At 43.6% G+C, this 20,220-nt stretch overlaps 1 protein-coding gene across 4 annotated transcripts in view; it reads left to right on the top strand.

Annotated features, from left to right (window-relative positions):
• Positions 1-20,220, top strand: part of PLCB1 (phospholipase C beta 1) — a 332,534-nt gene that overhangs the window by 232,497 nt on the left and 79,817 nt on the right. For all 4 annotated transcript variants that reach the window (XM_041474010.1, XM_041474013.1, XM_041474012.1 and 1 more), the window contains exons 11-16: positions 2,101-2,258; positions 5,499-5,581; positions 11,201-11,285; positions 11,753-11,930; positions 17,540-17,610; positions 18,155-18,251. In XM_041474010.1, the coding sequence (XP_041329944.1) occupies positions 2,101-2,258; positions 5,499-5,581; positions 11,201-11,285; positions 11,753-11,930; positions 17,540-17,610; positions 18,155-18,251 (672 nt within the window). The remainder of the gene's footprint in view (positions 1-2,100; positions 2,259-5,498; positions 5,582-11,200; positions 11,286-11,752; positions 11,931-17,539; positions 17,611-18,154; positions 18,252-20,220) is intronic.

Raw genomic sequence — 20,220 nt, 5'->3', positions numbered from 1 at the left:
AATTGATCTGTACTCAGGCTATTAAAAATATACTGGAAGTGTTCCCTTTAGTGTCTGTGTTATCACGTTTTAGAATGCAAAAGGGGCATTTTAAACTAAATGCAAATAGGGACTCACACAATAGACATGTCTAAATAATGTATACAAAACCCCCACATTTGGGAGAACATTTCTCATATTCTGTATTTCAGAAAAACAAGCTGTTGGGACTATTAAAATATGTGCTAAGATTTTACACTCTGTCTGGGGGTCTTTCTGAAGGTTGTATGGTTTGGAGGTTGAATATCCTCTTATCCTTTGCAGGAATCCTTCCAAAATGTCTGAGCCTTATTAATAAGGTGTGGGAAGTGTCATGTGGCAAGTGATGCATGTCATGATTTACTTAAGCACTTTGGAAGGTGAAGGACCTCGGAGCCCAAAACACTTAGCACTGATAACCACAGGAGTCTCTTGGGAAACAGAGCTTGGTAATCCAAACTCTGCATGCTCTGAGGGAAGAGAAAGACAACAGCAGAGCAGTTTTCTAAGTGAAAATGGGGTTTTTTATGCAGTAGAGTTCAGTGGATCCCTATGAGAGCCAAGGTTTCATCATCAGCTTAGGGATAAGTACATGGAAATGTGAGTTGTTATTCCCTGATCCATGCTTATGCATGGATTTGTTTGCATCCTGCAAAGAAAAGGGACCACTACTTAACCCAGACATTGGAATTGCACCAAAAAGGATTTTGTGTGAGGATAGATAATCTGCCGTAATCAAAGGTTAAACAGGAGAAAGCTAAATTCCAAAAGGAAAGAAGAGACACGTCGTCACTTTGCTGACTCCATTTGGATTTTCAAAGCTTTCCAGCCCTGTCCAATTTCCTCTGTTATTAACAGATATTTCTCACTGGTTCCATCAGGAACTGAGAATTCTGATGGATTTCAACAGGCGTAATGTTAATACCTTGTGGAGTATTTATGATTGCTCCACCTCATGCATCAGACAGAAACTGTAAACAGGGATTTTCAGATAAGGGGTTCTGTTTTTAGTACAAGGTAAAAACAGAGCAAAAGCAGACAATGCTGTTTTGTGAAGCAAATCCCAAAATGTGTATTTCCCAGCATAAAACCTAAACACAGAACCACAGAGACAATGAAATGAGGATTCATCTGTATTATAGTATATGCCAGTCTAGATGAAGTATTTACATGTCCCCAGCCAGCAAAGAATCTTCGCTGTAAATGAACTCACTGCCTCCTTAAAAAGAAAATTAATTTCCTTCAAGAAATCCAGGAAGATCTTCTCAGCAGGTCTGCTAGAAAGCAGGAAACTTCACACTAAAAGAGGCACAAAGCCATTCTTCCATTACTGTTACCACTCTGCTGCAAGAGATTTATATCTGAATAGCTGGAATCAAACCTGTTGCAGCAGATGAGGACAACCTGGCTGGATATCCTTCCCTGAATCCAACTAGACTTCTTTGTTGGCTTGGGTTGGAATTTTTTTTTGTGTGTCTTTTTTAATACTTCGCAAGTTTGGAAAAAATGAGGTTTTCCTTCTTAATTTTTAGATTTATATTATCTCATTATTGGAAAAGGACAGTTTAATTGAATTTCTCCCTGCACAATTTCACATCAGGAAATTTAACTGACCAACTCATTGCAGCGGTTAGCATCTTAAATATTGATTTGAGACCTAAAATGATGGTGCCATTAGTGACTGCAGGGGGTTAGTTTCATCTTGTACTGAACTGCATTGCATGATGTGAGAAAGCGTGGTCGTGGTCTCCTGAGTCTCGCTGGTCAAGGGATAACAAAATCTCATAGAACTAAGTTGTTGTTATTATTATTATTATTTTATTTCATGTATTTGATTTCTAGCCTCAGAAGCTTTTGAGCTGGCTTAGCTGGGCTATTTCTCTGTTAGACCAAGGGCAGGATCCAGCCCATGACACCGCCTGTGCCAGAGGGATTTCCATTGCGTTCTTACGCTTCCCGTGTTCTTTGCAGCGTCACCCCTCAGCCAAGAGCAGAAGCTGCTGTTAGCTGTGATTGTGGTTAGATCAGTTGTATCTGTTCCCGAGGCCCTGACTGACTTCCCTTTCTGTGTGCTCTGCCCAGCTGGACAGCTGGCTGGCAACTCCTCGGTGGAGATGTACCGGCAGGTGCTGCTGTCGGGCTGCCGCTGCGTGGAGCTGGACTGCTGGAAGGGACGGACGGCCGAGGAGGAGCCCGTCATCACGCACGGCTTCACCATGACCACTGAGATCTCCTTCAAGGTACGGGGCTGGGGCAGCTGCTTCAGCTGGGCAGGGTCCTTCTCCTGCAAAACCCTCACTGGTGCATCACTGCCACGGTGGGAGGGGCGGAAACGTGAGGGCAAGAAGGTGCTGCAAGGGGAAATTACAGAGCAGCTGTAGAATGGCTGGAAGAGAAGAGTTGCAGCATTGGGACCTTGCGTGGGGAGAGGCTCCTGGTGGTCGTGGCAGCGTGAGGAGAAGGGATTATGTGGTGTGACAGCAGTGCCATCTGGGGCTGGGCTCCGTGCCCAGGTCCGTGCTCCTGTGCACATCCATGCAGCAAACGGGGAGAGAAGGCACAGCCAGGGCTGAAAGACCGGGCACAGCCACCACAGCTGGCTCTGCACAGACACGTGGGGGTGTGAAGGCACTGGGAGAAACAGCTGGGTTACAGCTCCAGGAGACAGAGCTGGAGGCCACAGGATTGGGTCAGCAGTAACCAGCACATCAGTTCACTCCTTTTCTCCTCTCTGCCTGGTCGCTGGCAGTGGGAGGCAAAAGTCCTGAACTGAGACAGGATGTAGCAGCTAGATCTCAACAATTTGCAAGCCTTTAAATTCCTGTGAGCAGGGAATAGGCTGCTCATGGCCAGATGGGCAGGCTCCATGCACAGGACCCAGCCACTTGGCATTATATTTTAAAAATATTAATAAGTGTGTGTGCAATGTCATCCCGTACTTGGGACCTGACCCAAAGCACTGGAGGGTGAAAAAGAAAAATTAGCATCTTTGGAGGCTGTGAAGGGATATTTGTGCCATTCAAAACCCAAACATGTCATCTTTTTTATTGAATTTCATCTTCCATTTCCTTTTCTACAGTATAAGGTAGAGACCATATCCTTAGCAATAACCGTAAATTGTTATCTTCTTGTCCTTCTTAAAGATGTTTTTGATCTGAGGTGTTAGAGGAGCATAATGGAGGTGTTTGCCTGTAGTGTTAGGATTGGTAGTCAGCACAGCTTATAATGATACCTCAGGAAATCATTTTTGAAGTGTGAAGAAATAATTCTTCTTCATCTTTGACACTAACTCACCGTGGAAATTTCTAGCCTTAGCTGTGTGCAGGAATATGTGGGACAAGCAGGAATATGTGGGACAATGTTCATTACTGACTCTGGTTGTGTTCCAGGGATTATGTGTGGCTACAGCTTTGAGACATTTCTCCCATACTTGAAACCTGTTGTTGGGTGGGGTTTTTTTGTCTTCTAGTGCCTTTCTTTAGGGAAAAAAGCAAACAGATCTGCCACAGACAGAACACTAAGTTTCACTTGTACCAGCACAATCCTTTTTTTTCCAGTTTGCTTTCTCTAATTCTTCCCTGATTGAGTTAATCACAGAAACACGTTAAACACCCTTCTTGCACGTTTGTTATTAACTTTCCAGTTATGTTTATGGGAAGCCAATTATGTTTATAGGCATGGGGTTTGATTGCTGGAAGTCTTTTAATTGGGGAAGATGGCTCTCGACTGCTTTGGTCATGAGCAGGAATTTAAAACAAAGTTAATCTGATTTTTAAAAGGATCATTAGCAGGAACGAGGATTATCCCTGGATATTTAGATGTTCAACCCCTGGCATTGTGCTGGCAGGAGAGATACTGGAAGGTATTTTAAACCTCCTCAGGAGTATTTCATCGGTCACTTCAGGGCAGGCATTTTTTAATCCACCCAGAAAAATGTGAAAAACATCTCGATTTCTTTTCAACACTCCAAGTGTGCCGCTCGGCTGGGGAGGAGCAAAATGGCAGGGAAATAATGTGTCAGGAGTGTGAGAACCCATCCGTGCCTCGAACGCTGAATCGTGTGTCAGCTCCCGCTTGTGCTGCGGCTCAGGGCTTCTGCTCAGTGTGCCGGCTTGCACGGCCCCAGCCAGCCTTCCTGAAGGGCAGAGCAGCAGCACTGCCCATCCCTGTGCTCCTGGCATGCTGCTTCCCCGGTTTTGCCCTCTCTCCGTGACTCAGAAATCCGTCAGGTTTTGTCAGCTGCCGCCAGGCTGGGATCCTGCAGGGAGCAGCCGTGGATGTCATGCCATGTGCAGGGGTCTCCGTGTGTTCACACCCTGGAGAGATGATCCAGGGGAGTCCCTCTGCAGCTGGAGCCACGTGTGGAGCCTGCCACTTCTCTCCCTCTGACCGTGGGGCATTTGCCTTCGCTGAACTGTCTGACTCCTCATCCTCACGTCTCATCAGCACAATCCTAATGTCACTCTCCAGTTATCTCCCCACTCATGCAGGGTTCCATCCCCTCTTGCAGCTGGAAGGCAGTTGAAAACAAGTGGGCCAGAAGAATGTACCAGAAGCTCAGCTTTTCTTTTAGCAAGTGGATTTCTTAGTGTTATGCTTCTCAGTTGAGCCTCTAAAAGTGCAGAAAATGAACAAGAGGAATCCCCAGAGAAAGCTTGTTTAACATAAATGCATCTTTTAGGTTTTAGTCATCCTTTTGATTTGGCATGGCAGAGACTTAGGGGTTCTTAGAAACCCCAGAGTTTGCCAGCATATGAAAAGTCTTCAGTGTTTTCTGTGTTCTTCTGGAAGAGAGATTTGTTCCAAGAGAGAAACATTTCATAATTTGTAATAATGAGTGCATTTATTGTGCACCTCACTAAAATCATCATTATCAAATGACTTTTCTACTGGATTTAGGGTTTCATTTTCTGTAGGGTTGACAGGAAACTTTAGAGAAGTTTCCTAAGTCCTCTGATAATTACCACAGAACCAACTGTTTTGAGTAAATATTTCTTTTTTCTTTTCTTTTGCCTTAAAGGGATTTCTGTCATAAAAAAAAAAAAAGAAAAAGAACTAAAATGTGAGTCAGAGTAACTAAGGAGTTTATGGATATATGCTTGTGCTGATGATGTTTGGAAGATCTTCCTTTGTCAGAGCATTTTTATTATAGCACATGAAAGCTGTAGCTGCAGGCATGGAACAGCTCCCCACCAAAACCAAGCTTTACATTTAAACTATTGATTTTGGCAGACATAAGTCATTTCTTGAGAAATGTGCTGTTTGAGACTCATCACACATTTTGGAGATTCGATTATGGTTCAGGTTGAAAAATTTGGTTGTGGCAAGAGCACATCCAGAGCTTTCTGGGATGTTTAGGAAGGAAGGTTTGATCTCAGGGAATGATTTCAGAGCTTCTTGGGTCCTTTCTGTCATCAAAGGCCAAAACTCTGCTTCTTTAGAGAGTTAAATTTGTAATTGTGTTTGTTTTGATTCTTTAGGAAGTAATAGAAGCCATTGCTGAATGTGCATTTAAGACATCGCCCTTTCCAATCCTCCTTTCCTTTGAAAATCATGTGGATTCGTAAGTAATTACCACATTTCTCTTGTCTGATGTTTCATTTTTTATAAGGTCTAAGCATGGAATTGTGTGTGTACTTGTGACCCAAACAACAGCTCTCACCAAAAGAGAAATTGGGCCTGTTCTTGAAACCCTCCCTGAAGTGGAACCTTTTGTTTGGGAGGGGAGTTTGACTGTGAGAGGGATTTTGTTAACTTTTCACTCTCAGTATGTCCTGCTGGAATGCAGCAACACTCCAAAGAAAACGAGGCAGTATTTCACCTGCTTCTGACCCTGTTCTGTGCTACAAACACGTTCAGGATTTGGTCTGCCTCTCGTGTTAGAGGCAGAGGCCAGAACCATGGACCTCTAGGACTGCAAAATAGGTGGTGGGGATGGCCAGAAACTGTTAATTTCTGCCAAAAAAATAACAGTTTGCATAAGTTTATTTCATTTTCTTTTTTTTTTCCTTTTTTTCCCCTCCCAGTTACTAGAAAAGGACAATTTTTCTGTGTAAGAAAAGAAAAAATAAATGACAACACTTCTAGCTTTGTCCCAGTGATCTATTTTATTTTTATAGGTTTTTTTAACATTAACTTTGGCTTTTAATGCAGAAACCATGAGGTTCAAAGTGAGGTGACCTTGACACACAACTTGTGCCTTAACTTGAATTGCCTTTTCCCCTTTTGTGTTTTTTTTTTTGCTATGAAAGCACTTCCAACACTTTGGGGGCAGTTTGGACTCAGAAACTAATTTTTGGGTTTGCTTTTGTTTTTTGGATTTTTTTTTTTCAATGTAAACTAAAAATATTCTTGGGGGCAGCTATGTTTTAATACAAATCAGAAATTATGTTGGCACTTTTGTTTCTGAAAGAGGACATGGGTGAGGGCTAACTGCTTTTCCAGTTTTTAGGAGGAACATTCTTGTCATAAGGGAACAAACTGGTAGAAGAAGCTATGTAAGAATGTTTTTAAAGAACAGATGTGGCAATCCTGATCAAAAATTACACAGGTAGAAAAATTTAAAATCAGAGGGCTGAACTCCACTACCTGAATACCTCAGGGTATAAATTTACCTCTTGTGGGCAAATATTGTTTGCTCTGCACACATTTCGAGGCCACATGGTTGTGATTCAAACAGCTGCCTCTTAAATCCTGCTTAGTTATTCCTGTCCTGCTCTGAAAGCCCACACAGATGCTGTGTTTAATTGCCTTTTCTAACGGCCCCCTCATTTCTTTTTGGTGTACATTGTGTCCCTTTGGGCTTGCACTCACCTGCTCCTGTGGGTTTGAACTCAGAGCACTTCCACATGCAGCCTCTGGCCTTCAGGAAAGATGTCAACCATCATTTTTGAAAGTATTATATTCTGTACTCATTCTTCTGGATTTATTACAATATACATACACCCTGTTAATATGGGGCAGAGGAAAAACAACAGCTAAATTAATGTAACCACAAGGGTTACATTTTTCTTCCTTTAAAGTCATCGTGAGTAAAATCTTCAGCTGTTCCAGGGTGATCTGTTCTATTTTAGGAAGGTGAAGAAGTAAAAAGATTTATGAAATAAACTCCTGTCAGATGTAAGTTATATACAAAAGTGGCTTTAAAATGCTGAGATGAGCTGTTGTCAGAACTAAAGGCAGTGTGGCTCTGCAGGAATGTGACAAAGGGGACAGGGGTCCTGCTGCATTGCTGTTATTTACAGCTTGCCCCACTGAAGGCATTTTTCTCTCCAGAAACCTCCAGCCATGGAGTGAGGAATTAACCCGAGTTGTGTTCTCTGATATCCCTTTCCATACATTGCTAAGACACAGGTGTTTAGCAAAGCAAGTTTGCAAAACCATGATCAAATGTTTTCTCTTTCTGAGGCTTTCCTGCTCGTGGTTATTTTCTACTGCAGTAAATGATCAGATTCAGTGTGTGTGTTTTCTGATTTTGCTTTGCCTGAAAATAATTTCTAGTTATTTTACCAGCTTCTACACTTACCCCTTAATTCCTTCACTAGTTGCTGGGAAAATCTGCAATTAGTCATGTCACTCACAGAAAAGTTCACCTAATTTCATGGAATGCTCCTTTTGTCTTTTCATTTGCTTGGAATTTTTTCTCCTAGATCTTAAGGCTGGATTTGGCCCTAAATGTTAACAAAAAGTACCAATGTTTTTTTAGAATTGCTGTCAAGAAAATCCTGTTTCATCAATTCCTACTTCCAAATATTTTTTCTGCTTTTCAAGTTGCGAAATTCTGCTCCCCTAGAAATTTTGGCATTGGCTTAAACAAAAATATGGTTTTGGCCTGTGTTCATGGCTTTTAAACACACTGCAATTATCAGAGGTAAATAAGTTTCACATCATCACCATGGATACGACAGTGTTAATCAGCACTGGACTTAAAACACAATTTTTCTTTCTTCTGGTTTATGTTCATGGGAATATTTTTGACACTTTTTGTCCACCTAGGGGGAAAATCACTTTTTAGCACATTGTGTAAATCATCTAATTTGCTTTCCTTTGATGTGTCTCAAGAAGGGCTCCTCTCCAGTATCTTCACAGCACATGAAGGATTTTATTTCCTTTACTAGAACTCCACTATTAGTGCATTTTTTATCTTGCCTGTTTATATGCAATAAAAAGCTAAGAAAAAGAGGCAAGCATGTAACTCTCAGATGACATAAAATATTATGTATGCCATCATTAATAGTGAAGTCAAAACATGCCCACTGAGAAAAAGACCACTGAAACAAGCTGTGGTTCTGTGAAGAAAGCAGAGGAGTGCCCTGAAAATGTTGAAAAGACCTCAAGGAGACCTTGGTGTTGGAAATGGGGCTTGCAAGGCGATAAGCAATCTGCAGACCTGAAAGGAGACACTCTATAATTAGAAATGCACTGATGACATAGCAAAAAGGTTAAGTGATCCTTGAGCAGTATCCACATAAGATTGCTTCCAAGATTAAATTTAATTACAGTTATTCATACTGCTGGTTTCTGGCTGGAATTGTTGCTTCAAATATTAACAGGATTTTTATCACTTTTTCATCCCACACTTTGAATTATTTTAGACTCTTCTGGGAAGCATCTGTGCCTTTGTCTTATGCAGAGGAAGTATCTCTGCAGAAGTGATAAAAATGTAATGTTGGGAGCAGCAGTTGTGCCAAGGAGCCTCTGTGGCTGACCTTCATAATAGGCATGATAAAACTCAGTAAAACAAAGTGCAGGCAACACAATAATGATAATGAATGCATTTCTTAATATTCTTTATATTTCTGTATCTCCAGGTATCGTGCTCCTGCTTTATGTCCCCTCGCCCTGGCACATTTTGGGGGCACTTATAGCAAGTCTGTGTGCTACCTGTCCGTGGCTGCACAGTAAAAATCATAAAGCAGATAAAGTCAGCTCTTTTCAGACCATCAGTTTTCACTGCAATGCATGAATGCTGACAGAGTTTTCAGTAACAGGAGATGTGGACCAAGAAACACCTGGGTTTTGACTTCATAACAAAATTGGGGGAACATATTGATCTAGAAAATTTGGTGTTTCTGTTGCTCTGGTTCATAATTTTCAAAGAATGGAAAATAAAAAGAAACTGGTATTCCAGCTTCTTTAAATACTTAAACAGGGATATGTAATCTGCTATTCCTGATGATGTCTCTCTTGCAGCAGTGCATGCATAGATATGTTTGTTAGGGAGAGAGGGAACACAAAGATCTACCACACAGATAAATGCTGGTACTCCTAAATTTTTTCTATCCCCCCTTAGGAGCTTTTACAAATATTTGTACACATAGTCCAGTTCACAAAGACAAGTAGTTTTGTAATGTCAAGATTTTCCTCGTTTGGCCTTGTTTACTACCTCAAGGGTTTTTTGAGGTATTAAAACTTATTAGTTTTCCCCATAATTTTCCTGCTTTCTGCCTCTGGGATGCAGTGACATTGGAATTTATACTCTGAACCAACAGAATGTTGCATTACGTTTTTCTCATTTGCAAAAATGAAAGTTCTCACTGTGCTCTCTTTGAGGTAAACATGTAATTAAACACAGAAGATCAGGAGGATTTGTTCTAGTTGTGGTGGTGACTGGGAATTTATTACATTTAACCCTTGCTTTTTATTTTTTTTAATTCCTATGGAGAGTTCTTTTTGGAGTTGTGCCCATTTAAGGATGATGATGATGTCACATCTAATTACTCCACCTTCAATAAATGCCCTCTTGTGATTCAAGGAGTTGTCCTTTGAACTTCCTGGGTTCTGAGGGAATGGATCTGTTCAAAAGACACACTGGTGGAGCAGACTGAAATAAAGCTCACGAATGACCCCTGGATTTAGGGCACATGCACACTCTGCTGCCTTTGTTTCCCTCGGTGGCTGAGGGTTGGAAATGCCCAACACAACGTCCCAGCCCAATCTGCTCTTCCATCACCTCCTCCCGTGTGGGTTCTGTGTTCTGCTGCCCTGCTTGCCTTCAGCTGGATTCCCCATCCTCAGCTCAAAGTGCCTTTTGGCTTCTTTTTGTGCAGGATTGGCTGCATGCTAAGCACGGCATTCGTGAAATGCTGTCGGGATTTAAACTGCTTGCAGCTCTTGCTTTGGGGAATCATTTAAAGCCTCCTGGCAGTATTTTTTGTCAGTGACTGAGCTGATGACTGCTTCACCCCCTATCTGCTTCCAGGGGCAGCCAGGATGCTGATCCCAGGGAAATTACATTTTCTGATTGAAATGTCATTGGCCACCCAGCCTTTTTCTCAGCTCTGGTTTGGCCACGCTGACCCTGGGAGTTGGTAACCACTGACCAGCTGGGCACAGGAGGGCTGAACTCCTGCTTTGCAAGACAAAAATGAGCATTTTTTCTCTTTTTTTTCTCTATACCCGGCTCTATTTTGTCATGAAAAGTAGCTCCATGGTAACATAAGGGCTTATAGCATCCCTGTCTCTTCCATGATATGCAGATCCTAATTAGCAGGAGCTGAGGAAGTTATATAAAGCCATATAAACCTGTCCTTTAATCGAGGCTTCCCAACAGTGTCAAAAAAGGAAACTGAAAGATGCCTCAGCTCAGATGCTACGCATTTTAAACAGGCACATGTAACAAAAATCCTCAGTTTTCTAAAATTAGAGAGTGACTGTGGTACTGAGCTGCATTTTGAGATGCTTGGAGTAATGTTTCTGAGCCGTAAAACCTATCTTCAGTCCTAAAACTTCCATCAGTGGCATGCAGGAATTACTTCATCTTTTGGTTGCACTTTGGAAAATTGGTTATAGGTCGAGTTTGCTGAGGTTCAGTTTACTTATAGAGGATGTTGTGAGAACTGTTGTAGTGCAAGAAAAATGCCAAGCATGTGTATAAAGAAAAAGGAGGGGAGAAATACTTAAATTTTGAATAAAAGTATTGTCTAAAAGAGGCAAATTCATGTTCTGGTTGTTTCACTGTTAGTCCGTTGACTTATGCCTTTACTTCATGTATGTTCCCTTTGATAAACTCCATCAGAGGAACTGAAATAGTTGCATGATATATGTAGGTCTCACTGAAAAATTCACAGCTATTGGATCAGGAAATTATATCTAGTTTAGAGCTACTAGCTACTCCATTACTGCTGCTTTCACTCTGGAGCATTAGTAGGACTCATTTCTTTCTTTCTTTTCTTCCCCTCAGCCCTAAACAACAGGCAAAAATGGCAGAGTACTGCAGATTGATATTTGGAGATGCACTGCTTATGGATCCATTGGAAAAGTACCCGGTAACGTGCCTTGGTGTTTATCACATCCCAAATGGCTGGGGGCATTTTTACTGCAGTGTCTCAGTCCTGCCTCATTCTTCAGTCCAAAGGAAGGAGTGAAGCAGCGTGAGCTGTTGGTGACTTAAGCATCGTTTCTGATGCAGAGATTGCCCTGGTAGAGTGAATTGTGATCTTTTAAATGCAAATGATCCTCATAGCTGCCATTTTAAAAGGTAGACTCTCATATCTGAGCTAGTACTTATTTTGGTTATTACTGCAGACACTTACATAAAGCATTTTTCTTCTTAAGTGCCCTCAGTAGCCCTGTTTCATTCAATGTTGACATTGCCTCTTGTGCAAAATCCATTTCATTTGAACAGGGCTTACAGAGGTTACAGGAGTGTCCTGTACCACATGGTCCCTAAGAAACTGCCATAAGCCTGTTTCCTCTGCTGTTCTAACAAATCTCTCCCTTTTCCTCCTGGAAGCTGGAAGCTGGGGTTCCTCTCCCAAGCCCCATGGATTTAATGTACAAAATCCTGGTGAAGAATAAGAAGAAGTCTCATAAGTCAGCAGACGGGAGTGCAAAGAAGAAGCTGTCGGAGCAAGCTTCCAACACCTGCAGTGACACATCCAGTATGTTTGAGCCTTCCTCCCCTGGAGCAGGTAGGACTGGGGTCTACTGATCCTCTTCTCCCTCAGGCACAAATGCAGCTGCAATCCCATCCAATTGCAGTGCTGCAGCAAGGTAAAGGTGCAGCAGTGTGGGTTGCTCAGCGGAAACAAGACTGAGGTGTCAGTGATCCTGGAGTCTGCTCTGTGAGGAGTTCTCATGGAATGACCCAGAGCTCTGGGTCTCAAATGTGTGCTAACATTTCTCTGCACTGCTTATTAAGGACAGGCAGCTGCCAACTCCTCCACCCTTGGCTGCCTTTCCTGTGGGCCCAAGCCCAATAGCAAATATAAATGTTTTCTTTTCCTTGTTGCCTCTGGGCTGTGCCTGCCATTATTTGGTGCCCTTTCAGACAGAACCCGTTCCCCAGGGGAGCTGCAGAGTGTCTGCAGTGCCTCAGGGTTTAGGAAAAAGGGATGAGATCCCTGTTCCTCAACCTGCTGTTGTCCTGCATTAGTTGGGAACATGTCATGGACCTCTGTTTAAAGTGCTATAGGATGTTCTTCTCTTCCAGAGATGGAAACAGGCAGGAATAATAAAGTCTCTGTATCCTCATCCCCAGCCCAGTGTCTGTTCCCTGACCTGGAATTTCTTCTCCTATCAAGACTGAAATTTTGTGTTCTTACAAGCACAGACATTTATGCCCCAGCAGCAGAAAACTTACAGAGTAAATTGAAAGCTCTGCTGAAATATAAGTTCATTGCCATTTAAAAACTTTTCCCCACTGTTTGTAGTTTTTTTCTGAACTCTGATTAACTGAGCTGAAAATTTTCATGCTGGCAGTTTGCCCCAAGCTGAATTAACGGGAAAGAAATCCTGCTTCATTTGTGGATAACATTGTTTATCCTATTAGCACCAAAGAGAGTTTTCAACTGTTGTTTTTAAGGAACTATGAAAATGGCATGCTTTGGAGTATGCTTGGATTTCAAGGAAGATTCATCCTGGTGTCAGGGATGACTTAATACTATTTTCTTGATTTGCTTTAGACAAATCCCAAGCAGGAGAAAAAGAGGTATGTCTTCCAGCTGCCTCCTCTCCAGCATTTGAAATGAGCCCTGCATTCCCAGCTCTCCATTTCTGTGAGCAGCACAGGGTGAGGCCAGTGGCAGAGAACACAGCCTTGGCTTTCTGAGGCTGGGCTGCACAGAGGGCCACAGCTCTGTCCTTCAGGAGCCTCTCCAGGAGCTTTCCTGGGAAAAGCCCCGGGCTGTGAATAAAGATGATGATGGTGATGCCAGGCAGGAGGGTCAATCCCCTAACAGGGTGTGTAATTTTACAAATTAACTGTGACTATTATGCCTGTATTACCTCTGGAACAGCTTCTGATTATGAAGATGAGTGCTTACAAATGAGAAAATGCTGGAACTGAGACTGCAGAATTGCTGTGGTCACCTGTGACTGCCAAAACACATTGCTTGTAGTCCTTGTGTCAGCCTCTGCTTCTCCTTTAGGACTTGTGCCTCTTTCTGAGAATGCAATTAGTCAATATTTTTCCTCTCTCTGTCATTCAATATTTGATCCTAGATAGAGCATCCTCAGTGAGTTTCTGTGGGGGTATCCAGGCTGCCTGTGAGCTCCTGACAAACAGCAGTGAATTTATCTGAACGAGACCTGTGGGAAGTGCAATATCATTAAACCAATTTTATCTGAGGACAGACGAATCTGACAGAACTTAAGAACACCCTAGGGATGAGTGATGAGGAACACCCAGAATGTCATTTTTCTGGAGTACTTTGAATTTTTAAGTATTCAGAGCTCCAGAGACTACAGCTACAGCTTACAGCTATGAGAATGCAGCATTTCTGTAAGTCAGGTTCCAGTTTTTCTGTCTGTGGACAGTTAAAAAGAAATTATTCACCATTGTATAAGAACATTGTGCTAGTGAAGAGTTTCCACACGGCAGAGCCCAAGAGTCACCATGACACCCTTCTTCTCACATCTCCACGTTGGCAATGTGTCATCCTGGAGCTCTGCAAGCCTTGTGCTCCTCTGCACCCAACACCAATTTCTTTCTGGAGAAATGCAATTAATCAGAAGCCTGACTCTTAATGTTTCTCAACGTTAAGTGTTTCAGTACTCCAACCTTAATATAATCTTGACATTTAGCAACTTGGACATATTGTTCAAACTACTCTGTTGGGTTGTGTAGCTCCTATCAGAATTGCTGCTGATCTCCAGGAGAAAGCTGTGCTGATTTGGCCTTCTGGAGATTCTAAATGAGTTTTTTCACAGCAGTGCAAAACAAAGTGGAAATTCATACTGGAGCTGATATCAAGATTTGCTGTGTCTTACACTGCTTGAGGTCAGATTTAAACTCCAGTAAACCCACGTTTTTGATGTGTTATAAGACCATATAAAAGTGTAGTGCTGGTGAAATAGTAGCAATAATGGAAGGAAGAATTCTGAGCTTTGTAGGATGCCTTGCAGGATGCCCATAAAACTGATGTGGGAAGTGACTTCAGTACATGTCAGTGGAAAAAAACTTTTCCTAAAAGTAGAGCAAAGCTGACGAGGCAGAAGAAGAATTTCTGAGATAGCCCTGGTGAGGTAGATTGCAATTTTGGTAAACAAGCCTCTCAGACCTGGCTGGTCCTGCACAATGACCAGGAGTTCTGTCACAGTGCAGGAGGAGCAGTGGCAGTTCTGCATTTCACCAAGAGCAGGCCCACACTGAAAGGAGCCAAAGCTTGCTAATGGAGCAGTATTTAAATGCTGTTAAATAAGCAGATTGTTCATTTCTCACTGATAGGATGATGGTTCTGTCAGAGCAGTGGGTGCTGTAAGGAAGGAGTCATGGGAGACAGAGACAGAGAGCAGAATTGGCTCCATGCTTTTGTGATGCCTAAATGGAAAACTACAGAAAAGGTTTTAGGCTCAGTGTATGTAACTGCTGCTGATGCCAGCTGAGACCAGTTACAAAGCAAAATGGTTTATCAAACTGAATAAAGTTTATTTTTCCCTTTTTAAAAATCATCCAGTGCTGATGTACAGTGGAAAAAACCCAAAAGGTGATTGTCCCCCGGGATGCTGGTGGCTGCCCAAATGTTGCAGAGTTAACAAGCTGCACCAGCAAGAACCACATTCATAATTCATCCTGGCCATTGTTTGAAAGGGTCTGAGAAAGCAGACTACCAGATTCCTCTGAATTTCAGCACTGTCTAACCTTTGGTTTTATTAGGCTGCCAGTATCTGTCAGGAGGATGAGAATGGATAATGTTTAGCACAGTGCTTCCTCCACCCAGGGATCTGGCTTGTGATTCCCAGCTCTCCAGTCAGTATTACTGGGTTGAACCCCTCTACCCTTCAGCTGGGGTTCAGCCTCCTTTGCTGATCATCCACCAGTCAGTATTACGGGTTGAACCCCTCTACCCTTCAGCTGGGGTTCAGCCTCCTTTGCCCACTCGTTGTTTCTCCCAAGGAGCACTTTTATATCTCCTCCACACTGCCCCACTCAGCAGGGACAGCTCCTTGAAAACATCCTTCAAGCTGCCCTCTGACTTTCCTGTGCCCTTCTGCCTGTGAGTGCTTGGCAGCACCTGTGTTTTAACTCGTGGTAGGGAGCAGCATCCTCTGATTTCTTGATATTCTTCTGGCTGCCTCTGTCCATGGGCAGGCTTTTGTTTGGCTTCCTTGGAGAAGGACTATCTTCACTGTATTTGTGTGCCAGGGAGCACTGAAGAGGTCCTATGCTGACCTGGGTTTTCGGTCCCATCTAAATGCAGACAGTAATGATGGTGTTACAGCTAATTGTCCCTTAGACAGCCTCAGGGTGGCTCTGTGTCCCTGCCATGCACCAGGGAGAGAGGGCCGTGCTGCTGGGGGAAAGGCAGTGCAGATGTACCACACCTCCTGAAACTCTCTTTTTGATTCCAGTCCTGTGTGTTACTTGTCCTGCTTTTGCTGTCTGATGCAGAACTTGAAAATGAGATTTGATCTCCTTGGGAGTATTAGTGTTAGATGTTTTTAAATAAACCAACCGTGCGCTGTGTACTTTCTTGTCTGGGCACTTCCAGCAGGAACAGGCTATCATGTACCTCTGGTCTCAGAGGGGCAAGCTGGCCAGAACCTGCCCACCTCCCCCTTCTGGTGTTCTGTGCAAAGGGCTCTTTTGCCAGTCTGGTTAAATCAGCTGAGAGCTCCCCATCCAAAGACTGTCAGTGCAGATCCTGTGAGAGCTTGCCTGGCTCTCTGCATTGTGCTGAGGCTCCCTGAGCCATCCCCTGAGCCTGTTGAGCAATCATGTTATTTTCCTCAATGAAACATCCAGGAAGAACTGTGTTGATGAATAAAAGCCTGACATTTCAACATCTGCATCTGGAAGGAAGTGCAGGCTGGGCAGTCATCCTTGGGTTGTGCAAGGCACACTCATGAGTGCTCCCTGTGCTCAGAAGGGAGCCAGACCTGCTGGAGCAGAGGAGTTCTTTATGGACTCAGGGCACTTGGGATTAGGCCCCACCTGGCAGGAGGAGCTGAGACTGAATTACCATTCTCTGGAGAGCTTGGGAATGCTGCACAGTAGTTAGATTTTTGTGCTGCCACTGCTGAAGAAAGATGGGAGGTTTGTGGAATAAAGTCTTCAGGGAGAGTTGTCACTCTTACAGCTGTGGATAGGTGACTGCAGATAAGTAAATCTTCCTTTGCAGAGCCTTAAGATGCACAGGGTACACTTCATGACAGCCAGGCCCACAGGAAGGGTTTCTAAAGGCAAAGATAAACTTGATATTCCTTAATGATTTAATTTGTGATGCAACCAATCTAAACATTTTGAAGGCGAGGGGAGGCCTTTGCTAATTAACATTAAAGAATTCTCGCCTTGCCGTGGAAGTTTGGTGAGTGCCCTGCAATCAGGCCAGGCAGATGTGCTTGGTTTGGTGCATTCGCTCCCAGCTCTCAGGGACAGGAGGAGCCTTGGGCACCTCCTGCCATTGCTGGGTTTGCAGTGCCCTCAGCTGGCACGGCTCAGCTCTGCCAGGCACCCAAAGGGCCCTGCCCAGGGCTTTGCTGGCAGCTGCTGCACTTTGGCTCCTGTGCCAGACCGTGCCAGCTCTGCTCAGCACAGGGCAGGGCTGGGGCATGGCCAGCACAGCAGCGTTCTGCCAGGCAGCCCTCGCAGCACGGCACAGCAGAAGCACATCCATTTTCACATTTTCACATTCATTTCTTCACCCCGTGCAGGCTGCTGCTTCCCAGAGGGGCTGAGGCACTCCCTGGAGGTCCTGCTCGGACCCTGCAGCAGCAGGAGGCTGGACTCACACCTCCAAAGCCTAGGGCTGTGTCCCAAACTCGGGATATCTCAGAGCAGTCTGTGAATCTGCCCACACACTGAGCACACTGCGCTCTCCTCTCAGTGCTGATTGCCAAAGAATAAGCATCAAGCAGCTGCAAAGGAAGAGCTCCTGTTTGGTGGGGCAATAAGGCCTGAAATCCATGCTGAGCATGGATGGGTCCCTCGGCAGCAGTGCTGGGTTTGATCGGTGCTGGGACAAAAAGCACAGCACAGGCTGCCCCCAGCACTGCTGCTTGCACACCCCTCTTGCATTTGTCACTGCTGATTGCCACTGTTTCCTCAGCCATTCATTGTCTTCCGCTTGAAACTTTTCAGGAGAAGCAGAGATGGAGAGCGACGACGATGATGACTATGATGACGACTGCAAGAAGTCGTCGATGGATGAAGTAAGGCTGTGAGATGTGGTTTGGGGATGGGTTGGTGCCTGTTAGCAGGAGTGGAGCTGCCATCCAGTGGAGAAGGAGAGGCAGAGCAGCGGCGAGCTCAGCACCCGCTTCCCCAAGGAAGCACGTCTTTGCTGTGTTTGTGCTTCTGTTTTCTCAAGATTAGGAACAAATAGCACCACAGCAGATCTGTTTGAGGCAGCTGCCTGTGGTGTTTAGCATTGTTGGACGACAAACCTGACCTCAAAAACGGAGAGCTTATTGTTTATCCAGGAGCACGGATGCATGTGCTCAGCACTGTGCAGGGCTGGAGGCAATGCAGTCCCTTCCCTGGGAGCCACGGAAAAAGAATGAACAGAGCATCAGTTCAATGTAAACATTTACATTTTTCCAGCCTGCTTTGTTCTTTCCTATGGGCACTCCCTACCTGAAGCATTGCCTTCTCTAGCCAGGGGCAGTGAAAGACACCACAACTGATAGAAAACTTTGGCATTTGTGGCCTCTGGTGGACAGACCCAACTGCAGCATTTTCCCTTCTCTTGCCTAGGGTACTGCTGGGAGTGAGGCTATGGCCACAGAAGAGATGTCTAACCTGGTAAACTACATCCAGCCTGTGAAGTTTGAGTCATTCGAAGTATCAAAAAGTAAGTAAGAAACATCTTAAAATTACCTGGCAAGTGTTTGGCAGAGTTCTGCAGAGATGCTGCTTGGCTTCCTCTCAGTTAGATACAGGAACACAAACAGAAAATGTTCCCTTGGTATCCAGCCAAATAAATCCATTTGTGTTTTGAAACCTCTTTAAGTCTAAATATCCAATTTCATCAACAGTAAACATGCTGACATTTCAAAAACAGTTTTGAAAGTTATGTGCTTACATTGTCTTTTTCATCCATGGCTGAAGCAGTTTGAGAAAAGTGGTCATAAATATTCCTACTTCTTTTTGCCTTTAGTACTTCTGTAGAAGATTCAGGGTAACAGAGTCTGCCCTTCCCCACATGCAGATTCACTTTCTGCCTCTGTGTTGTAAAGAAAGGGCCATAATTTCACCCCCTGCTGGCCTTTACAGAAGATGCCTTGCTAGGAATGCACTCAGTGACATCCTCAGGAAGCACTGCAGCATCTCTGCCTTCCTTGATGCACACCCCCCACTGTCTGCCTGCCCTTTTTCACTTTGTTTTGACAGGTTTTAATGTGCTTTTGAAGCTTTTTAGTTAAAGAAGTGCACAGGATTTTAATTTATTCCGGATTTGTTGTGTCCTTGGCAGAGGACAGGTAATTGTTGCCTAAGTCCATGTCTCTGTACAAGATCTGGCATTTGCTTGTGATGAATAACAAACATGTAGGAAGTTCCCAAGTGTTCATTTGTATGTGGGTATTTCTACAGATACCACACACGAGCAGTCCCAGCAGCGTGCAGGGAGCTGTGCTTGTTCCCTGCAGTAGTGTCCCTTTGGGTGTTTATAATCTCCTCCAGCTCTAATGAGAGTTACAAGAGCACAGTGGGAAGGAGATGTGCCTTCTGGAAAGGAAGCCATGTGAATCCTAGCACTACAAGTTGATGCAGCTGTTACAGAATTGTCTCATGTAGGGTTTGGGTTTTTTTCTTTCTGTTCACATGCCTTTGCCTTTCTGAGTTTTGCTTTTTGTAAAGATCTGCTGCTGTCCAGATTTTTCTCCTAAGTCCTGATGTGACCTTTGATCAATAATAGAGTTTCAGTGAATTCATATTGTTAAGGAATTAAATTTTTGGTGTTTGTGTCAAACACCAAAAATTTAATTTATGTGATAAATATGGCCCTAGGTGGTAAATGTTGCTGGCTGGCTAAAGAACAACTTGGGTGTTCTGGTCTTAGTCTTGGTCTGGACTCACTGCTGGATCTTCATTAAAGGAGCTGAATAAAGAAGGGATTAAATGAGGACTGCTTTTCAGTTGGCTATCTATCCAGCTGTTTCCCAAAAATTTTATTTTTGTTCACTTGACCTCACTTTGTTAATTGTAGAGTTCCATACTTGTCTTTTATACAGTTTTATAGTTTCAGTGTTACAGCACTTTGCTCATATATTACGTTTTATTCAGAGTTTGTTTGGATTTGTGATCCAGACCTCTGTGGTGACAGCAGTACCTCACTGCTTCTGTCATTCACACGTTTTAAAAGAGCATTTTCTGGTCTTGCATCCAAGCTGGTAACAGAAATATTGAATAGCAGTGGATCTGTACCAGGGCCCTGACTGCCCTCACTAGAAAGGTTCCCTCCTCTCTGGCAGCAAGTAGCTGTAAGTGCATTTTTCCACAATTTTCAGACAGTTTTCCATGAGTTATTTGTTCACTCTGCAGTAATTTGCTCCTGATAAGATAGCACAGTGTAATGTATCACAAGAAAGAAATGTCTCTCCTGCACAGCCTTTTCTTCAAAGGGCAGGTCCCTTAATCCTCTCCAGATACTACAAGGAAATAATTGTTCTTATTTTAATTATGAGTCTGATTAAGCTCTGGACAGTTGGTAACCAAATCCTTTAACAGCTACCAGCTCTGGTTTCCCACAAATGCTCTACTTAAAGACAAGGCTGGGAAATAAGAGTTTATTACTACAAGAAATTGTAGCACCTACATTC

This window comes from Pyrgilauda ruficollis, unplaced genomic scaffold (assembly GCF_017590135.1).
Source record: "Pyrgilauda ruficollis isolate IOZ18807 unplaced genomic scaffold, ASM1759013v1 scaffold31, whole genome shotgun sequence".
In the NCBI taxonomy this organism is placed as follows: Eukaryota; Metazoa; Chordata; class Aves; order Passeriformes; family Passeridae; genus Pyrgilauda; species Pyrgilauda ruficollis.
This window is presented reverse-complemented; position numbering and strand designations above follow the sequence as displayed.